This window comes from Neofelis nebulosa, chromosome 7, assembly GCF_028018385.1.
Source record: "Neofelis nebulosa isolate mNeoNeb1 chromosome 7, mNeoNeb1.pri, whole genome shotgun sequence".
NCBI classification, from domain to species: domain Eukaryota; kingdom Metazoa; phylum Chordata; class Mammalia; order Carnivora; family Felidae; genus Neofelis; species Neofelis nebulosa.
In genome coordinates this window covers 144,874,426-144,896,021 of record NC_080788.1, presented here as the reverse complement: position 1 = coordinate 144,896,021, position 21,596 = coordinate 144,874,426, and the positions used below count along the sequence as shown (strand labels likewise).

General features: G+C 51.0%; 1 protein-coding gene across 4 annotated transcripts in view; it reads right to left on the bottom strand.

Moving 5' to 3' along the window:
- Positions 1-21,596, bottom strand: part of PPP2R5C (protein phosphatase 2 regulatory subunit B'gamma) — a 130,835-nt gene that overhangs the window by 81,696 nt on the left and 27,543 nt on the right. The window contains exon 1 of one of the 4 annotated variants that reach the window (XM_058740290.1): positions 17,977-18,156. The exons of 2 other annotated variants lie outside the window; for them this stretch is intronic. In XM_058740290.1, coding sequence (XP_058596273.1) covers positions 17,977-18,070 — 94 coding nt within the window. In that variant the 5' untranslated portion in view covers positions 18,071-18,156. Of the gene's footprint in view, positions 1-17,976; positions 18,157-21,596 lie in introns of those variants that run through there. One more of the 4 variants, XM_058740289.1, reaches the window with a different exon arrangement.

The following is a 21,596-nucleotide window of genomic DNA, read 5'->3' as shown; positions in this document are numbered from 1 at the left end:
TTCCGCCCCTGTGGATTTGCCCAGTCTGGACATTTCGTATAAAAGAAATATAAAAAACGAGCATTTAAGTTGCACAAATTGCTTAACATTATGTGGCAATTCCAAATGTAAACAAGGTACAAATCTGAGCTTTGTGGCTTCAAATGATGTTCCGGAGTTAGGGTTTCACAGACCAGTAAAGTTTCACTAAGAATCTTGCCAGTGGACAACACTGGCTTACCGCCCTGACAAATAAGAACATTACAAAAAGAATCCCAGAAAAGACACTTGCAGAGCACAAAGGACAATCCTGGAATGGAGGACAGTCCTGTAAACGTAATGAATCCAGCTTTATAAAAGACCCACTCGACCTCACCTCGATTTCTGCCTTGGACGGGTAAACGCCTTGCGTGGCACAGGGCGGCAAAGGCCTTCGGAGATGGCTGATCCCGGACCACCATCCTCGGTACAACTGAACGTAGGTAAACTAAGGACATGAGCCCTCTGGCCAAGGGAGTCCCCCCCCACCCCCAGAAGGGAAGTGGATTTCCTCCTCTTAAGAACGCAATCTTTTCGATGGCTAAGACCGACAAGATCTGAATCCAGCTCAAGAATCCACAGAAAAGGATGCCGGCTTTGCAGGAGACACCGACGTAGTGCAAATCAGGGAGGGAGTGCGGCTGCACTCAGTGTGGACGGACGCCAGCCTTCGGTCCAGAGAGGTTACACAGCACGCAGCGGAACCGACAACGTTTACAAATGAAAGGAGAGCTCTGACGGGCAGGATCTCCCCAGCTCGGCCTTCTAAACTGGGGTGTGCGTTCTGGGGGTGGAGAAAGCCACAGGATAAACACGGCACATGTCCTGGAGTATCAGTTTTACAACACAGTTCAATCACGCTCACCGCTTTTACGTCGACTATAGTAAGTATGAAATAGAATACAAAATTCAAGTAGCTTTTCAGAACAAAACCGGAGCCCTCGGAAACTTAAACACTTTGGGGGCTCTCGGCGGACCGAGTCATGAGTCGGGCCCAGGCCCCAGGCTCCCGACAGGAGTGGGCTCTCCCCGCTCAGGCTCAGAGGAACTGCCAGGGAGAATCTGGGCTGCACTAGCCTGATCTAACCGACTCTAGCCCAGACAGGGCTGCGGAGAGGGCAGGAGTGGGAACAAACTGGTTCTGAGATTTACATGGAAACACAGGCGACCCTGAATACAAAACAGTTCTGAAAAAGAACAGAACTGGAGGACTCACGCTTCCTGACTTGAAATTTTTTTTTAACATTTATTTTTGAGAGACAGAGAGAGACGGAGTATGAGCAGGGGAGGGGCAGAGAGAGAAGGAGACACAGAATCTGAAGCAGGCTCCAGGCTGTCAGCACCGAGCCCGACGTGGGGCTCGAACTCGCAAACCGTGAGATCATGACCCGAGCCGAAGTCGGACACTTAACTGACCGAGTCCCCCAGGCGCCCCTCACGCTTCCTGCTTTTAAACCTCCCCAAAAAGCTACAGCAATCAAGGCTGTGCTGCAGACATGTAGAGCAGGGGAATGGAAGAGAGCCCAGAAATAAACCCTCACGTTATGGCCCAGTGAGTTTTCACGAGCGTGCCAAGTCCATTCAGTGGGGGAAAGGACAGTCTTTTCAACAAACGATGCCGGGAAAATTGGGACGTCTACTTGAAAAAGAATGAACTTGGACCCTCACCTGACACCATCTGCAAAAACTAACTCAAAATGGATCAAAGACCAACCAAGATGACAAAACTCTTAGAAGAAAACATAGGAGATCTTCGGATTCGGCAGTGGCTTCTTAGATCTTAGCACCAAAACCACAAGCGGCACAAGACAAATCAGATAAACTGGACTTCACCCGAATGAGAGATTCCTGTGCTCGCGACGATGCCTTCGCGGAAGCGGACGGACAACAGACAGGCCGGGAGGAAGTACTTGTGAGTGCATCTGGGACAAGGGACCACCGTCCAGATACACAAAGGCTCTGCGGCGACGAAGTCATGGCTGCCACCCTTCACCGTGCCCTTCGGGTCCCTCTCCGCTCCTTGCACCTCCCACCTCGCTGCTTCCGCCTTGACGTTTTGCAGAGGCCTCCCCCTTCTGTCTTGTGCCACCAGGAAAGCGGGAGCCGCCAGGCCCCGCCTTCCCCGACTTCCTTCTCAAACTCCCCCCGCCCCCACCCCAGCGTGCGGAAGAGGACAGCGGGCATCTGGGCTGAAGCACCGCTGGCTTTGACGGCCCTACCGCGTCACACCGAAGAAAGGAGCAGGGCCGGCGACACAGGGACAAGGTCCGAAATACGGCAAAACTGGTTCACTCACCCGACGAAACACAGTAAGGAGCAGTCAGGTCAACCACCGCGACGCAATGTGAGTGAGGCCCTGGCCGGGAAGCCCAGGGGTGACTGACCCGCCCGCGCCGCCCGCATCCTCGCGCTCTGCCGTCCTCGCCAGCGAGGGCGCGCACGCCGACGGGCTGGGCGAGGGCGGGGCGCGTGCGCAACGGGACGGGGGCCAGCAGAGTTACACTCTGGCCGAGTCCCGACACAAAGGCATGATCTCGGCCTTGAGGCGGTGAACTGACTAGAAGCACAACAGCAACTTCAAAGACACAGAAAAACAGCAGCCCTGATTCGGAGCGTGAAGGTCAGTCGTCAGCACACGGCCCCCACGTCTAGCGTGACGCCTCTTCTTGACTTTTTGAACTTAAGATGTTCACGTGGTACACGTATGCACACACACACACACACACCCCACCCAAGGTATCACTTTTGGTCTGTCTACCTTTCGAGTCTCGCTACGGGACCACAGCAACGCGTCTCGAGCCTGCCCTCCCTCATGTAACGACGGGAGTGGCGGCCACACCACTGCGACCGTCCTGCCTTTTTACTCCATCGCTCTGCCACTCTCCACCTTACGGTCCAGCAAGTGATCCTACTTGATGTAAACCCCCTTCTCAGATTTCTCTCCCCACATACATGGCCACACCCCAGCCCAACACGTTCTCTCGGCCCCCGACACTGTGTGGGGACCACCGGTGGGCTTACAGGTGTCACTTCTCCCGGGAGGCCCGGCCCTGCCCACAGGGCCTCTTGACTCTCCGCGTGCCTGGCCCAGGCGGGTGCAGACATGCCCCTTCGGTACCGCCAAGCGAGGGAGTGATCTCTAGATATTTGCCCAAGGAATGAAACAAAGCTTTGGGTGGCCGCGAGGCAGAAGGTCAAAACTCAGTTTTATTCTTCTTTCTGTGTTTGGTATCTTCCCAAAAGCTCTCCTTCCCTCTGAAATGAGCTCGTTTAACCAAACACTTCTAGTCTTAACTTTAACCTTATTTGGCACAACAAAGGGCGGGTTTGCCAGACCGCCAATGTTTCCGCGCCAATGTTTCCGCCAACGAGAGCACACACACGGGGTAGCTGGAAGCCAAGAATGAGGAAGGAAACGTTTGCGGGGCTTTATGAAAATGAGGAACAGGAGCCCCACAGACTGTTTTTCTCCTCCAACGTAAACATCCCCTCCATTGTATACATCGCCAAGAAATCGTTGTCTTTCCTACTGTTTCCCCTCGGACAGACGCCTATACTAAGCTTTCAGCTAAAACCGGCCTCTCCCCATCTAGGCCTTCAGGCCGAACTACTGTCGCCAGAACACTGGTTTCGCACTCGCTCGTAAGCATTACTCGGGAGGAATGCACACCACTAGTAAGTCTACGTTTAGCACTGGCCTACTCTCGTCGGCTTTGTTGAAAATGCCACGTCACCCGGAGGTCTCTCAGGAGGGGCGGGGTCCCGAAACCAAAGGGAAACCAGGTGGCGATTCTCCCACAGGAGTTTCGGGCCATGTGCGCTGGGGGACAAGCGGGCAAGGGGAGGTGGGGGAGATCTGAGGCCCCCCCGAGTCAGATTTCATTCAGAACCGCACACTTCCGAGGCACAGCCTCACTTTCGGGAGCCCGAGCCCGCACCTCTTTTCTCGAAGACGCCGAAGGCCCAGCTCGCCTGGCCCGCGGCGGCCCCGCACCCCGCGCCACTGTGAGAAACCGAGAGCGGAAAGTACCGCGTAGATGGATCTCGGTGATAAAGGGACCTGCGAGAGCAGCCCCGGTGCACACTCCAAGGGGTGTGAGCCCAGAGCGGTGAGTGAGAAAACCCAGGCGCTCATCCGGTCTGTCACCAGCCCCGACCAGCTCCTGGTGGGACCGCAGGCAAGTCGGGGAACCTCGCTCGCCCGTTTCCACGGCCGCAGAAGGTGGGGCTGACACCACCTGATTGCTGCCTCCCGGGAAAGAGGATGGCTAATGAATGCATGTGAGGACCTTTGAAGATCAGGAAGTCTCCTGGGTGCTAATGACAAACAAGAACAGGTACGCCTTCCCCTCTGGGCGCCTGCCGACTGCAGAGGGGGTACCGAGCTGCTCCCGGCAGACCGGGCTCCCCAAACGATTCGGTCTTGCGGCCACGCAAGTCTGAAAAATCTCTGGAACAAGTGGGTGAAGGTCACGCCGGGACACCAGACGACAGGCGAGAAGCACACGCAGACCGCGGCCACGTGGCCTGCACCAGCTCCTGGGCGGCCCCGCTGCGCGTCCGCAAGCCCCCGACTGGTGTAAATATTGACGTGGGCGGCGTGTTTCGGTTTCTACGGGCGCCAGGGTTAAGGCTGTGAACTGGCTGAGAAGGCCCTGTTTTCTGCCAGAGAGTGTGTTCCTGAACATGCTCCTTAAGCCTCCCTTTGTCATTGTTATTATTTTTTTAATACTTCAAAAAGAGAACTACAGTGTAGAAAGTTATCTGCGGGGGGGGGGGGGGGGGGAGAGGGCCTCCAAGTTTACCTTATATTTCACACAAAAGGAGGCTCTCCGCCTTGCTCAAATAGGCAAATGACTGAGCCCGGACACTAGCTGACCATGACAAGACTATAGACTGAACTGGTTTTTACAAGAGGATATTTGGCTTTAAACAAGCATGCGTGCACGCACACACGCGCTCAAACACACACACCCGGCACCAGGTGTTTTTCCAACCTATGCAGGCAGGGCAGTCTTGGTTCGAACACAGGTCATCAGAACTCGTATCAAAATTAAATGCAAAAATTTTCCAGATTAAGATTCTGATACACGTTTGCACTTCATTGATGCACAAAACTTAGAAGTAAAAAGTGCAGGATTCTTAGCTATTGATGTTGTATCATCTGAATGAGACAAGTCAACCCAAAGGAAGCTTGCCTTACAGAGGTCAGGGTCAACCTGTGAAGGCCTCATCTGGAAAACAAAGGACACGATCCAGATCCACGAAGGAGTGCTTTCTGGGAGGAAGGGGTGTGGGGGCGGGGAAGGAAAGAGGAGGTAAGACATTTCAATTTGGCTTCAAGTACCAACTTCAGTTAACCTTTAAGATTAATACCTTTTCAATATAATATCATTTGTGACTTTACTGCAAAGAGAAAAAGTTTCTGGATTTATTAGAGTTTGAAAGAACCCTTACTCATTGGGCAGTCGCTCAAGTTTCCTAGTACAAAGCATTTCTCTTAGGGACAAAATTAAAGGGGGAACTTGCTCATTCGCATCACGTGCTTTTGTCCCCAGGGACACCAGACAAACATGAACCTAAGCACCTTCCTTTTAATCGCCTCGAAAATACATAATTTAATCAAAAGCATCCGCATCTACCTACCTACCTACCTACCTACCTAGGTATCTATTTATGCATTTTTAAGTAATCTCTATATTCAACATGGGGCTTGAACTCAGGACCCCGAGATCAAGAGCCCCACGCGCTTCCGACTGAGCCAGCCAGGTGCCCCTCTAGTGCATCTTTTTTTTTTTTTTTTTTTTTTTAAATTTTTTTTTCAACTTTTTTTTATTTATTTATTTTTGGGACAGAGAGACAGAGCATGAACGGGGGAGGGGCAGAGAGAGAGGGAGACACAGAATCGGAAACAGGCTCCAGGCTCCGAGCCATCAGCCCAGAGCCCGACGCGGGGCTCGAACTCACGGACCGCGAGATCGTGACCTGGCTGAAGTCGGACGCTTAACCGACTGCGCCACCCAGGCGCCCCATCTAGTGCATCTTTAAACTAAGGCATTTGCAGGTTCAGGAAGGTATGGAGACTTAGTCGAGGACCCCAGGACGTGACTGTCAGGCCCTTACCCTGGATCACAGAGCTCGGGGCTCTGGAAGGACTGGGTCTGACTTCTAGAAGAAGTGTATGGGGAGGACGGGGCAGTCAGTGAATTCACAAGACCTCAGTGTTTCCAACATCTAGTGAAACATTTTGAGAGCAGGCACAGAGGGGTCAGCGATGCTCTCTGAATTTTTATTTATTTATTTTGAGAGACACAGAGACAGCACGAGTGGGGTAGGGGCAGAGAAGGAGGATGGGAGGGAGGGAGAGAGAGGGAGAGGGAGAGAGAGAGGGGGAGAGACAGAGAGAGAGAGAGAGAGAGAGAGAGAGAGAGAGAGAGAATGAGAATCCCAAGCAGGCTCCGTGCTGTCAGCGCAGAGCCCGATTTGGGGCTCGATCCCACAAACTGTGAAATCACAACCCAGGCTGAAACCAAGAGTTGGACGCTTAACTGACTGAGCCAGCCAGGAGCCCCAGCGACGCTTTCTGAAGTAAAATGTCTCCTCAGGACCAGGTCTCAAGTGTGGAGACACAAAAATCCATGTTTCTGGCAGCCCAGTGTCGTACAAGGGGCCTAAGTTCTAGTGGCCTTGTCGCTCACTGTTTGGTTAGGTGCGCTGGCGGGATCGTTTCTGACGCCTGTAAAATGAGCACAGAGCTTCTGTTCCGCCAGGCTGTGGGCGTTAAGTATCTGTGAAGGCCCCCAGGCCGGTCCCAGCATGTGGCAGGTGCTCCTTGGGTGCTCCTCCCAGAGGCCCACCTGGCCCAAGAGTTGGAGCCCAATTAGCAGAAAGATGCAGGGGAGCACATCTGGGTTCACACAACATATGCGTATACAGTATGATACAGACACAAGATAACGTAACGTTACCTCAGGGCATCAGGTCATTTTAGAGAGTAACCAGATGGTAAAAACCTGTAAAACGTTTACATTTCTAAAACTGCTCTCATGTCAGTCTTTTTCTTAAGAAATAAAGAAACGAGAGGTGCCTGGGTGGCTCAGTCGGTTAAGCGTCCGACTTCAGCACAGGTCATGATCTCCCGGTTCATGGGTTCGAGCCCCGCATCGGGCTCTGTGCTGACAGCTCGGAGCCTGGAGCCTGCTTCCGATTCTGTGCCTCTCTCTGCCCCTCCCCTGCTCATGCTCTCTTTCTCAAAAATAAACATTAAAAAAATTTTTTAAAAAATACTATATACTTTCTGTGAATAAATAAGTATATATATTATGTGAAAACACACACACGAGCGCGCACACACACACACACACAGTCTGGGATGATACACAGTAAACCCAAGCAATTCACTCAGAAATGACAGGAGAGGTAAGAGAATGATTCAGGGGGATAAGGCCAGCGAGAATTTTAGATTTGTAAGGAAAAAAAAAATTAAGTGGCTATATTCACATATGGATTTCTTAAAAAGATTAATAAAAGACAGAAGGAAGGGGACTAAGGCGGAAAGGGAGGCTCTGGGTCCTAGGGTGACCTTACCACCAGCAGTGCAGCGGCTGGGCACAGGTATCACCCGTCACTGTGGCCTCAGAGACCCCATCACATTATTGGCCGACCGTAATTTGGGATTTTTGTTTATTTTTTGAGGGGGAGGGGAAGAGAAAAAAATACAGAGGTGCGGTAAAAATAGGGTCAGGGTCACGTCCAGCCCAAGCTAGAGAGGCTGCCTAGGACAGTGGCCTCCAATTTTTGTGGTCAGGACTCATGGACACTCTAAAAGGTCTGCAAGGCCCTGGAGAGCTTGGATTGCATGGGTTACACCTACTGACACCCAGCAGGTAAGAGAAGGGTTCACATATTTATTCATTCATTCGTTTAAAACAATTAAAGGTTCATTTTTGTGTGAACTTAAATATTATGAAAATAACTTTACCACCCGCCTACCCCCCTCAAAATTAGCAAAAATGTAACTGTTTTACATTTCCACAGATCTCTTTAATGTCTGACTTAGCAAAGGATAGGAAGATTCACGTTTCTGCTTCTGTACTCAGTTTGTTCGATATGTTGTTTTGGTTGAAGTACACGAAAACAAACAAAAAAAAAAGGCCAAGCCTCACACAGGCATGTTTATTTGAAGAAAGGAGGCAATTCAATGGCTTTTTCAAAAATATTTCAAAATATTCTTCTTTGATTCTACACTAACATTCAACAAGAGGTAGTTTCTTAAAAATTAGTTGCAACACAGATCGAAACTATGCTGATGAACATTTTACGTCAAAACCCCGCGGTATTTCCTGCACTTTGACGGTCCCTTCTGCCCACACGTGCTGGCAGCATCATTTCTCGCTCGCTTGGAACGTGCCGGTGTGCGGGGCTCCGAAGACCTTCCACGGACGCGTCCACGAAGCTCTGCTAGTTAACAGCACCAGGCTCTTCAGCACCGGGAGTTGCCGAGCTCACGCTGGCAGATGCAAGTTTCCCAAAATTCAGATTTTTGCCCGCAACTCTGATTTTTATCATGAACAAATAGCGTCACCGTTGTTTCCCTTGAATCGACGGGCTCGCTTCGTCACTTTTCAAGGCAGTTTGTCTGCCTTCTGTTCCTTCGAGTAAAAACGCTGATCCTGAAAAAAGTGGCTAGTTCAGCTTGCAACTCACACAACCGTTCAGTGTTTGAGGCGAGCCTGCCAGAGGGCTTTCTGAGAGCTCCACACTCCATCGCCCAAAACATTACGAGGCGGGGGGCAAGGTTGAGGTAATAAAACTAACCATGTCAGGCTTCCTCAAGGACAATTCTAGGTCAGGCTGGCGTGCACGTGCCGGAACACACACCGAGGCCCGCTGCGTGGAAGGGGCGGTCTTACCCGCCACTGCCGCTGCACCATTAGGGTAGACCGCCACACCATGATGGAGACACACGGGTCCTTGGTGCTCTTGGGAAGCCGGTTCTGGCCTTGCAGGTCCCTCGAAAGCATCACTGGGACTCCAGGAGCCCCCGGACCACGTCTGTGAACGCCAGCTGCCCTGCGCAGGGACGACACCTTCACGGTTTCAGAGTTCAGAAAACGTGGTCCCCAAAGCTAACCCTGGATCAGGTGGGTCTACTACTTAAAGGTGAAAAGACCAACTCCTAGCTGTGTATGTACCCACATCGTCTGCAAATGCAAACACACAAGCACGCACACACCCTCCCCACCTCGTTGTCCCTGATGCCCACCGAGGATCAGGGACCCGCAACGAGGAAGGATTGGGCTTATTCCCTACGGTGAAACATTACTGTTCTTACAACTTCGTGAGTCAAAATGCTGAAATCAGAACACACTGCTCGTGAACGACGCAAGCAGCAGACAAAAATCCTAAAGGAGCACGGAAGTTCACGTGCATCCGAGACAAGGGAGCGTCCACAGAACCCGCTGGGCCGGTGTTAAACGGTTCAAGCTCTATGGCAAACACCTCAGCATCAACACTTAAAGCAAGAAGATCTAAGGAGATCGTGGAGATCCCACTGAGTTCACATGCTGTCGCAATGAAAAACTCCCAGCACAAACAGGAACGCAGAGGGATTTCATGTAATGGGATTTGACAAGAAGGCAATTTCTGGAGTGTCACAAGCCGCACCTGCACTGGAACACAACTGCAGGGGAACGAGAAGCCGGGTCACCCTACTTGGGACCGATCACAGATAATGTATCTCTAACTCTGAAAAGAGCATTCTTCCTGAACATAATTGGGAAGACCTTCCAAAGCCTTAAGAACAGCGAGGAGAGAGGGGAGGGGAGGGGCGGAAGCAAACGCTGATCTCCCGTTTCACCGAGCAGTCTGGACCCAAGAGAGCTGCAGGGCTGGGCACAGGGACCAGAGAGCCACCGAGATGGTGCCTGTGATCGTCTCACTAGGCACTTTGTGACACGCGGTCTATATAAGCAGGACACAGTACACACTCCAGGATTACTGACGACGCTACTTTCTTCGGGGCGGTGAAACGGCCTGCAAACTGCAAGAGGAGAAAAGGCTTGGTAAGTGGGGGAGGGAGACAGACAGATGTGCTTCCAGATGAACCGACAGGGGTTACCGTGGAAGAAAAGAAAAAAACCAAGCCGTGGTTAAGAGGCTGGGCTCCGAAGCGCCCTGTGGGCAAGGCGGACCACATGCGGGGGGCCTTCCGGTGTGCAGGCACCGCGTTCAGCACTTATGTGCACTCGCTCCTTTTACCCTCGTGAAACGCAGGCTGGCAGGGCATCTTGCTCCCATTTCCGGGCCCAGGGTGAGTCAGCTTGCCCGAGACGGCTCTGCCCAGCCAGTGCTGGGGTGGGGGTGGGACGCAGGGATCCCCCACCCTTGAGCACCGAGCTCCCCACCTCTCTCATTCAGAGGAACCTTGGTTTCATCTTAGAGCGTGCCTTAAAGGCTGTTACGACACTTTAAGAGACCAATAAAGATGCCCATAAACGTCAAAAAAGGGTGTAAACCCCAAAAACACCATTTGGGAAGGCGGTGTTACCGTCTGTGCCCGCTGGCACCGGGCGCTGGCCGCAGCGCCTCAATGCTGCCCTGCCTGGGACGGCCCGGCCCTCGCCTGATGACTTCGCCAGAGACACCGCTCTGCCCGCAGCGGCACAAAGGGGAACGGCCGACCTGAACGCAAAAGACCAAAGCTCGCCATTTTGGAAACAGTTTCTGAATAATTACATTTCCTTGGTGCATTTTTTTCTAAAGCAGAACATCTTTTTTTTTTTTTTTTTAAATGTTTATTTATTTTTGAGAGACGGAGAGACAGAGTGTAAGCTGGGGAGAGGCAGAGAGAGAGAGAGGGAGACACAGAACCCGAAGCCGGCTCCAGGCTCCGAGCTGTCCGCACAGAGCCCGACGCGGGGCTCCAGCTCATGAACGGTGAGATCATGACCTGAGCTGAAGTCAGACGCTCAACCGACGGAGCCACCCAGGCGCCCCCTAAAGCAGAACATCTTTAAGATACGGAAAAGTTTAAACCTACACAGGTCAATAAACACCTGCAGGGAACCAGATTCACCAGCTGCTCCCATCTTAGTGTATTCACTTTACGGTAATTTTTCCCTTTATTGTCTCAAGAAGGCAGCAGAGCTCATCACTCTGCACACCTAAATAATTCCACCGCTGGTCCCTAAGAGGAAGGACAGTCCTTACAACATCAACACACCCTCACTGCACCCAGAAAACAGTTAATTCCACAGCAGCCCATATCACTGCACACTCAACTTTCTCCAACCGCCCCAAGAACGTCTGGTATAGATTTGGTTTCGTTTTAGAACGAAGACCTGATATAGAGATTCACTCACTGTATTTGTTATGTGCCTTTAGTTTTTTTTGTTTTTTAAATACAAGGGCTTTTGATTTATGAACAATTCTAGGGCCCAAACCAGACTTTACCTGCTATAATACTCTGCCCTTATGGACTCTAGCCAGTGTCTTTCCAGGATCAAAAAGAAATGACTTTCCTTTAAGTACATTCATGAGAGAAACTGATCTCCCCCCCCTTTTTTTTTTTTATTAATTTAACTTAATTGTTTTTAATGTTTATTCATTTTTGAGAGATGGAGAGAGAACATAAGCAGGGGAGGGAGGGGCAGAGAGAGAAGGGGAGACACAGAATCTGAGGCAGCTCCAGGCCCCAAGCTGTCAGCACAGAGCCCGATGTGGGGCTCGAACCCACGGACCGTGGGATCGTGACCCGAGCCCCCTAGGCGCCCCACGCCCCCTGTTTTGGAGTTCTCCGTATCTCCATATCTTTAGGGGTGCTATTCCCATCTGATGGGGAAGAGATTCAGTCTGAAGCCGGGCCCAGCAGAGTGGCTCCCTGTGTCCACCCTTTTAGGCAGTTACCTCGTACAGCTTCTCATGAGCCTGACAGGTACTATCTGACCGATGGAGCACCAAATACGTATCATCTGAACGGTCCTTCAGAGAGACAACTTTTTATTTCCAATCCACCTACACTGGCTGAGTGCTCTCACTCTAGGGATGACGCCGGGCGTCATGAGAAATACCCGATTGACCGTGACCTTCCTCAGGGTGCTGAGGTTTCGCAGAGGAGGTAAGAAAACGAGGCCCCTGATCAACAGCTGGCAGACGAGGTGGTGAAATGGGACGGCAGGTCAGGGGACGGACGCACGAATATATCACACTACAGAAAACAGGGACAATCAGAAGGTACGCGTGATGTGCAAGCTTTACACTCGTCTCTTGACACCCTGACGTGGGGCAGAGGAGCGAGCCTGAGCTCAGACTCCGGCTCCTTCATTCTCCGTGGCCTGGGGCGAGAGGGTCCCCTCTTCTAGAACGCACGATGCTGGGCGGATTCCGTGAGGATGTGGCCCAGACCCCACACGCTCCATAAACACTGCCGCTCCTGGGACAGCCACCGGCGACAGCTTGGGGACTGTGCAGCTGGTGCCAGGGACAGGGGCCTTGGACTCGGCCTTACTGGCTGGTGACCTTGGGGAGGGGAGACACCAGCCCGTGTCCGGCTCATCTCCCAGGCGGGAACCGGTCAGTCGGGTGTTCACAAAAGTGCCGGGAAGGTGCTGCACGGTCAGAAGACAGCCACTGGGCAGCCGGATCTGACGTGTGCGACCAGAAGTCAGGCGAGAAGGACGAGGTACCCAGACCACTCTGCCCGCGAGGAGTCTGTCCCTTTCCGAGGTTTAAAAACACGCACACTCTTCCTGACTGTCCACCTCCTGTCTTTATGTTTCATTGTTTTCTCACCGTCGACATATTTTAGGGAAAAACCTTCTGGGAGTTTAGCTTCCGCTGCAAGGCAGGAGTCATGACCAGAAAGCTCTTGCCACACCCGAGTGCCAGGGAAGACTCATTAACAAAAGGTGTGCAGCCTTGATGAAAATCCCCCTCCCTCCCCCACCACCCCAAGAGAGCTGTCTCTGCGCTTACCTTCCACACGGTCTCACAAATACGAAACAACCCCACACTCAGGTCACTGCAGGCAAGCTCTAAAGGCATAGCTCTAAAAAGCCACTTCAGAGACAACGACAGGCACAGGGCACACGATGTCTGTGAAGCAAAAACCCTGAGCTGGCCAGATACACCATCCAGAGACAGGTGCACGGTCTGATCTTTTGAGGGGTCTTTCATTTTTGGTCACCACTGAAGCGTTTTCCTGCCTCACCACGGGGAATGTGGATACTGCCGGGTATCGTCACATGACACAGGAGTGTTGGACGCCTGGCCAGCCACCTGCATCGGCCGCGGGTGTCTCTGGCCGTGCTAAGTCACCGGACAGAGTGGGGCAGGAAAGGAGACTCCCATGCTGCCCCTGCACATTTTACTCGTGAGAATACAAACTTTTCCGCAGGCAGACCTCAACTTGCCAGGAAAAATGGGTTTACGTGAAGGAATAATTTGCTCCTGAGCTCCCCACAGGCCGCGGCTACTTCTCAGTCCTTCAAAGACGGACTCTCTGGCCATGAACATCTTCTTGGTTTGGCTATTCCTGCCTCAAACCTGGCTCTGGGAGTGACACGTATTTTACCACACTAACAGGCCATTGAGAAACTCAAGGGATGGTCTGCAACAGGGGTTGGCAAACTAGGTTCCGTGGGCCAGACGTGGCTCGCCACCTGTGTTTGCGAATAAAGCTTTAGTGGAGCACAGACACGCCTATTCACTTACTTACTGCCTATGGCTGCTTTCGCAGCCAGAAATATTTACAGGCACGCCTCGTTTTACTGCGCCTCACAGATCCTGTGTTTTTTACAAATTGAGGGTTTGTGGCAACCCCGTGTTAGGCAGGTCTCTGGGTGCCATTTCAGCACGCGGCTGACTCTGTCACTGGTGATTTGTGCAGCCTATCAAACTTCTTATCACTATAATTGTTCTGGTGATTGTGCTCAGTGATTATCATCTGCAGAAACCTCAGGTGATGGTCAGCGCTTTTCAGAAATAAAGGTGTTTTTTTGGTTTTTTTTGGTAGCTCCATCCTTAATTGTCATCTTCCAGTATTCGTATTACTGTTCTTTTGGAAGGAAAGAAAATGAGCCTTTGGAGGAAATATGCCCAAAGACACTCTAGGGCTATAGATTCCCCATTCCAAGAAAAGATCCCAAAAAGGGGATTTGGACTTGGGGTGGATCCCTGGATGCAGTGTTTTGTGTAAGCAACTAAGTATTTTTAAACGAACGCACAAGCACGCACTGTTGTTTTTTCTGACAGTAACAGAACATAAAAGCAACGTAACTTTATTTAAAAAAATTTTTTTTTAATGTTTATTTATTTTTGAGACAGAGAGAGAGAGAGAGCATGAACGGGGGAGGGTCAGAGAGAGAGCGAGACACAGAATCCGAAGCAGGCTCCAGGCTCTGAGCTGTCAGCACAGAGCCCGACGCGGGGCTCGAACCCACGGACCGTGAGATCATGACCTGAGCCGAAGTCGGACGCTTCACCGACTGAGCCACCCAGGCGCCCCGAAAGCAACATAACTTTTACGTGCACTGGAAAACCAAACAATTCATCTGACTTGACCGAACGCCACAAGAGCCTTTACGGCAGCAGCGGTCTGGGAGGGAACCGCAGTGACACTGAGGTGCACCTGTGCTGTCCGGCCCTTCGCTGAGAAAGTGCCGATCCCAGGCTACAGCTGAGCTTTCAATACGCTGGACACAAGAGTCTATTTAAATCTGAGGGAACGATAATGAAATGACATTAAAAATCCAGTTTCTGAGTTGCACGAGCCACATCCGAAGTGCCCCACAGCCAACACATGGCAGGGGCCACGGCAGCGGCCACCATGGAGGGCACCGATGGCAGGCAGTCCTCTTGGACGGCGCTGGAAGCACAGGATTTAAGTCATCGAGCTAAATTTACAGCCATCAAGTTCAGGTGACGCTCTCTCCTTCTACAGACAGACAAGTTTGTATAAGTTCCAATAATATGTTCCTTGCCCACTTGAACTTTTTAGGGTATGCGAATTCACCGTATTAACTGCAAACTCCAGGTTACTTAACAGAAGGTAACGATCACACCCACTGGGACTACTAATCAGTTTGGGATCCTGTTGATTTATTTGTTTACTTGACTGCCCCACCCCGCAGGGGACCGTAAACTCGGAAAGCTGGAACAGTGCTGGCTTCAGGTTCTGAGTTAGGGACCTGCTTGGCATGTGGTGGTGGGGAACTGATAAATATTCGTAAGATAAATGAAGAAATGAACCCTGGGCACAAAGCTGCCATATACAAGAGGCCACAGAGACAGATGAATGTCGATAAGGCACTGGGAAAAAGCACACGCATAATCCTGTGGCAAAAGGTTCGCAAACTGCCGAGATTTGTATTTAAAGAAAATTTTTTTAACGTTTATTTTTTAATTTTGAGAGAGAGACAGAGCGTCAGAGGGGGAGGAGCAGAGAGAGAGGGAGACACAGAACCCGACGCAGGCTCCAGGCTCTGAGCTGTCAGCACAGAGCCCGAAGCGGGGCTCGAACCCACAAACTGTGAGATCATGACCTGAGCCAAAGTCGGATGCTTCACCGACTGAGCTACCCAGGCGCCCCCAAAATTTCTATTTTAAAATAAGTTTGTTTTTTAAAAAACGATGACAAACAAAACAAAACCGCTGCCTGCATTTGGATTCTGGCCCGACCACACGTGGGTCTTGTGACCTTGGAAGGTCATTTTCCCTTCTGTGTGGAAGACCCCTCTTCCCTAAATGGGAGGGGGGGGAGGGGGAGAGGGGCACCCACAGAGGGGAGGTAGACCTCGGCACCACCCCCTCCTGGTGGCTACCTCTCCCCACCAGCCCCCGCCAGCCCCTGCCCCAGCATCTGTCCTGCACCAGGGCCCCTGCGTGGGTCTCCCACAAAACTGGTGGCTCTGGGGTGGGGCCGTGCCTTTCTGTCTCGTTTCCTGACCCTCAGCACGGGTTACACACAAGAGAGCGGCTGATCGGATGTTTAAGGGGTGGAGAATCTGAAAACCAGCAGAAGTAAAACAAATCTTGCTAAGCAGCACATGAACATGCTTGCCCTAAAAACTATGAGTCAACAAAGTGTTCTTCAAGTTTTGAAATTAGAAATCATTCCACGGTTTGAATTAAAAGTTAATTTTAGGTCCCTAAAGGTTATCCCTTCTTAAAAACTCAGGTCTCTTAATACACTTCACTACCTTTTCCTCCCACAATCAGAAAATAACCAACCAGCTATTTGACCAACAGCAAAAAATCCAACCTGACTATAATAAAGTCTAGAAATAATAATAATAATAATAATAATAATAAAAAAGAAATCAGTGTGGTATAATACGTAAAATCAAATGATTCCATTTCAGAGTTATCTCAGTACAGAAAATGACTAGGATATTAAGTATTAAGTGTCTAATAAAATCAGGAAAAGCTCACAAACCAAAAAAAATCTGTTATTTGTATCTTAAAACTATAAAAAACGTCTTTTAGATGCAATAAAATTATCTTACTGCTAATGAGTCAGTATTTAAAGGACTAACTTAAATCTAAACACAATTAGATTTTGTTTTTACCCGTTTGGTTCCTGTATAAAAGTGTCTAAATGCTGTCTGTGGTCAACACTGGCTCTTTTCTGGGCACACGCTATAAAACAATGAATGTGTAGCCCAACCTACAGGTTGGTCACCGTGGGTATGAATTTTCACCGGCTTTATTAAAGAGGGTTTGGAGAGAAAAGCAACACCCATTTTATTCCAACCGATTGAGTGTTCGTGCGGTTTATCTGCCCTGGATACACCCTAGGATCTGAAAAATCTTGTCCGGCATTTTAGTCATACGGACTATTAGTCACCTAGAAATATTGCCCCCACCCTTTCTTGACACGGGTCCCTGGAGGAGACTGTGACAGTTACAACTGATTTGTTAGGGCGTAGCTGTGACAATATACATTTTAATTTAAAGTGTTCTGGTAAAGCTTAACATCCATTTTCTGTTCTCTCAATTATGAACAAAAAAAACTTATATAACAAATGTTTTAAAATGCCAACTAAGAGTAAGTATACTGCTACCCTGATGCTTCTATTTTAATGAAATTATTATTAATTACCATGGTAATGGTGTTTTTCAGCTAAATTCGGCCCCCCCCCAGTTTTGTGTAAACCACAAGTAGCACACTGTAATTATTAAAAGTCAGATCTCAGTACACACGGAAAACTTGTTGCCATTTTAAATCTTAAAGCCAAATGTCAACACAGAGCCTGTTGAAATGCAAAATATTTCCTACTGTCCCACGGACCCGCTAACATCTCAGGAATTATGACCCCACAATAGATCTCGCTCGGCATCTCAAAGCACGAGCGAGCGGGTTTCTCGCTGAGGCTTGCACTGCACCGCAAGAATGAACACAGCCCTTTGAAAGGAAGTTCTTTCTGTGATCGCTGCTGCATATTTTCAGCTCGTGTTGATTTTAGCCGAGCCCCCCCCCCCGCACCCCCCTCCCCCCCCCCCCCCCCCCCGCCGAACCCCCAGAACCCCTCGCAGCGCCCGGCAACACCGAGGCAGCGGCAACTCCGCGGCCGGGCAAGTTGGCCCCGCGCTGCCGCCCGCCTCTCCTTCCCACCTCCACCCAATACCTTCCCCGGGCAGTGACTTCACATCCTTTGACATCAGCACGGCTCGGGGAGGGGGAGGGGAGGGCCAGCAGACGGCAGAAAAACCAGCTTCGAACTCTGCGTGCCAGGCCTCGGTCGAGACTCGGATTCCGGGAGTAGTTGGTCCGACGGCGAACGGAGCCGCGGTGACACAGCCGAGCCCCCCCACCCCACCCCGCCCCCCCGCGGGGTCGGCAGCCGGACGCAGCGGCTCCGCCGGCGGGGACTTCCTGCTCCTCTGATCCGAGGCACAATAGCCATTTATTAACTAGCCCCGGAAGGTTCCGATTCGGCGAGACACACAATAACTTACCCCGAATGTGGAGCAGGGCCACGGGCTGGAAGGGCCCGTTGGAGTTCGCCGCGTCCACCACCATCCTGCTGCCCGCTTTATTACATGTCCACATCTAGACTCCAGCGGGAGAGGCAGTGTACTCCTTAAGGCAAGAAAGCAGCCTCCATTTTAGTTTAAAAAAAAAGACAAACTGAAGCTCTGCAGCTGGAGGGAACTGGCCGCCCCGTGATGTCAGCGGGCTCGGCGCGCGCTGATTGGCCGGAAGCTGCAACTTAAAATGACACTAAAAAAACTGCAATTGGAGAGAGCGCCCTGCTCGGCTGTCAGGGTGCGCGGACCCGGCGCGGCTCCCGGCTCCCGCGGCCTCGCTCCGCGCGGACCTTCGGCCCCCGGGGCCGGGCTCCGAGGCCGCCAGCCCCACCGGCCCGGGGGGCCGACGTTCTGCGAGCCGGGAAGGCGGGCGGGGCGGGGCGGGGGAGGGGGGCGCGGGAGCCCCGGTGCCCGTCGCCCCGGGGGGTCAGAGGTGCGCGGCCGCCTCTGCTCCTCCCGGCACTCCCGGCTCCGGCCCACGGTTCCCGCGCTGGCACCCGGCTCCGTGATGTTCCAGCCAGGGGCTGGGCCAACATTATGCAACCCCCCCCCCCCCCCCCCCCGTCGCCAGTGTGGGCTGGCGCTCAGCCTGTCCTACCAAGTTACCAGCCGAGCCGATCCCCGAACGCCCGCTTCTCTCCAGATCGAGGTCTCTTACTGGGAAAATTCAGTGAAAAAAATCATATGGACAAGGAAAGCCTCCTTAAATTGAACAACTAGGAAGTGCTACAAATTAAGGGGGTTAAAAAGAGAAAGCCAGAAAATGAAATGCACTCTCCATTTATGTATGCTGAAGAGGTCAACACAGTAGGTACTTTTAAGTTTTTATTTAATTTTTTAAAGTTAATTTATTATTTTGAGAGAGAGAGCGTGTGCAGGAAGATAAGTGGGAGAGGGGCAGAGAGAGGGGCAGAGAGAGAGACAGACAGAGACAGACAGAGACAGACAGAGAGAGAGAGAGAGACTCCTGAGCAGCCTCCACACGTGGGGCTCGAACTCACAAACCTGGAAATCATGACCGAAGCCAAAGTTGGATGCTCAACCGACTGAGCCACCCAGGCACCCCTTATATTTTTAGAGATTCAAGTTTAAACATTTTAAACTAAAAAGGATATTTCACTTATTTTTATGGGACTAATTTCAGAGGCTATTATTTAGATCTTAGTTTCTTGGCTTCAAAAAGAGTTAATGTAAAAAGCTGTTCCAAGGAGAAAGACATCGTCTCTGGAGTATGAGGCGATTGAAGACATGACTCCCTAACAACAAGAAATATTACTACCAGCTCCAAGTAAAAACAAGCTATAAGAGAAATATCTGGCAGGGGTGCCTCAGTGGCTCAACCAAGAGTGTCCGGCTCTTGATTTCAACTCAGGTCATGATCTCACGGTTCGTGAATTTGAGCCCTGTGTCGGGTTCTGCACTGGTGGCACGGAGCCTGCTTGGGGTTCTCTCTCTCTCTGTCTCTCTGCCTCCCTCCCCTGCTCATACTCTCTCTCTCTCTCTCTCTCTCTCTCTCTCAAAATAAATAAAAATAAACTTAAAAAAAAATCTGGCAGGTACAACTGAAAAAAAACCTCCTCACTTCTTCACACACAACTAAGTCTGTCCAAACCACACCCATGTCCTCTCGCACAACTCCCTCCGCCCACCTGCCCCACTTGTAAACAAGAACGCAAAAGCCCTTTGGTTCCTAAACAGAATTCACAATAGAAAGAAACCCCCCAGACACAGGTGGGGTTAGCAGTTACATCTGTGGGCTGGCCCTCGATCCATTTCAACGAGTGAGTGAACAGCTATGATCCTCCAGGAGTGTTTAGTAAGGCCCCCTCACCAGCAAGAATGCAGTCTTTACAATGTGCGTCGATATCGATCACAAAAATAAGTAAGTAAAGGCAAATCAGATCCCACCCCTGCCTCCCTCTTCCCGGAGCTGAAGGATGCTGCTAGCCTCCAGAGCTGGCCGTGCGATTATTTGTAACGAGCGACGGGTCCAGGCCTTCACCCCCTGTGCAGACAGCCGCACACCTGCCTGGTTCCTCTGCTGCTGAACAGCAGACACGCTTTAGCAAAAGCTGCCTGTGCTTTGAGTCAGGTTAATGTGGAATTTAAATTCTGACCAGATCCTCTGGGTTGTCAGATCACCGGAGGGATGGCTCTCCCAGGATCACCACCACCTTCTCACCCAGGGAGTGATGCCGGATGAACTCAGACATGTGTGCAATTAGGAACGAGGTGTGCTTGGTAAAGGGGTCCAGAAGCAGATGCTTCCTGCGGATCTGCACTTTAAAACCAGACAGGGGCGCCTGGGGGGCTCGGTCAGTTAAGCATCCGACTCGATCTTGGCTCAGGTCGTGATCTCATGGTTCGTGGGTCTGAGCCCCGCGTGGGGTTCTGCGCTGACGGCACGGAATCTGCTTGGGATTCTCTCTCCCTGCCCCTCCCCTGCACACGCACAGACCCTCAAAATAAAATTTAAAAAATTAAAAAAAGAGAGCTGCCCTCAAATAATCTTTTTAATATGAGACGAGAAGGGGAAATGTGCCCGTCCCAAGACTGTGCTGATGAGCCTAAAGTGAAGAAATAAGGGGGAGAGACTCCTAGAATCTTTACATAAAGTCTACAGATGAGAAGTCAATGAAAAAGGGAAGACATTTCCTTGATGTAGTTTTCTTAATGATCTCAGATCAAAGGATCTCAGCTCTATTAGTGATTTCCCCCCATGCTCTTTTGAAGCCTTGTACACATGAAGTAATTCCTTAAAGAACGCCAGGACTGTGATCTGGAAATCACCAAGGAAACACACCCTAAATACATACAAGCAAACAAATAAGTAATACGGGGAGAGGAAAAAACACCTGAGGAGGTATCCAGAGGGCATGTCCTGGGCCGGAAGCATAAATACTATACACATGCTGGTGTTAATTTTTCCCCAGACTGATTTATAGGTTTAAAGCAATTCCAGTCAGCATTTGGTTGGGTCTCTATTTTTCTGACACATTTTTTCTTGACAAAGCGATTCTACAGTTGAAACATAAGAAGCAAGAGGATGAGATTACTTCTGAGGACGGCTAGTCTTACCCACTGTAAAGCTTGGGAATTAATGCTGGTGTGATGGGGGCCTAAGAGGTCAGCGAGGCGGAGGCAACAGCCCCCAAGGCAGTAAGCACAGACACCCCAGTGTATCCTGTGACAAAGATGAATCTCGAGTCAGCGGGAAGGGGAAGATTGGCTGCATGACGGGTTGGCTATGTGGGGATCAGTCCGTTTAAGTCTTCCCATAAATAAAATCTGAGGTCAGTTCAATAAGAAACAAACCCAAATCCTTCCCTCTCCCCAACCCCCACAGCTTTCAGAAAGGAAGTGAATATGAAAAGAAAAGGACATTTAGGGGCACCTGGGTGGCTCAGTTGGTTGAGCATCTGACTCTTGATTTCAGCTTAGGTCATGATCCCAGGGTCGTGGGATCGAGCCCCATGTCAGGCTCCATGCTGAATGAGAAGCCTGCTTAAGATTCTCTCTCTGCCCCTCCCCCGCACACGCCCACTCTC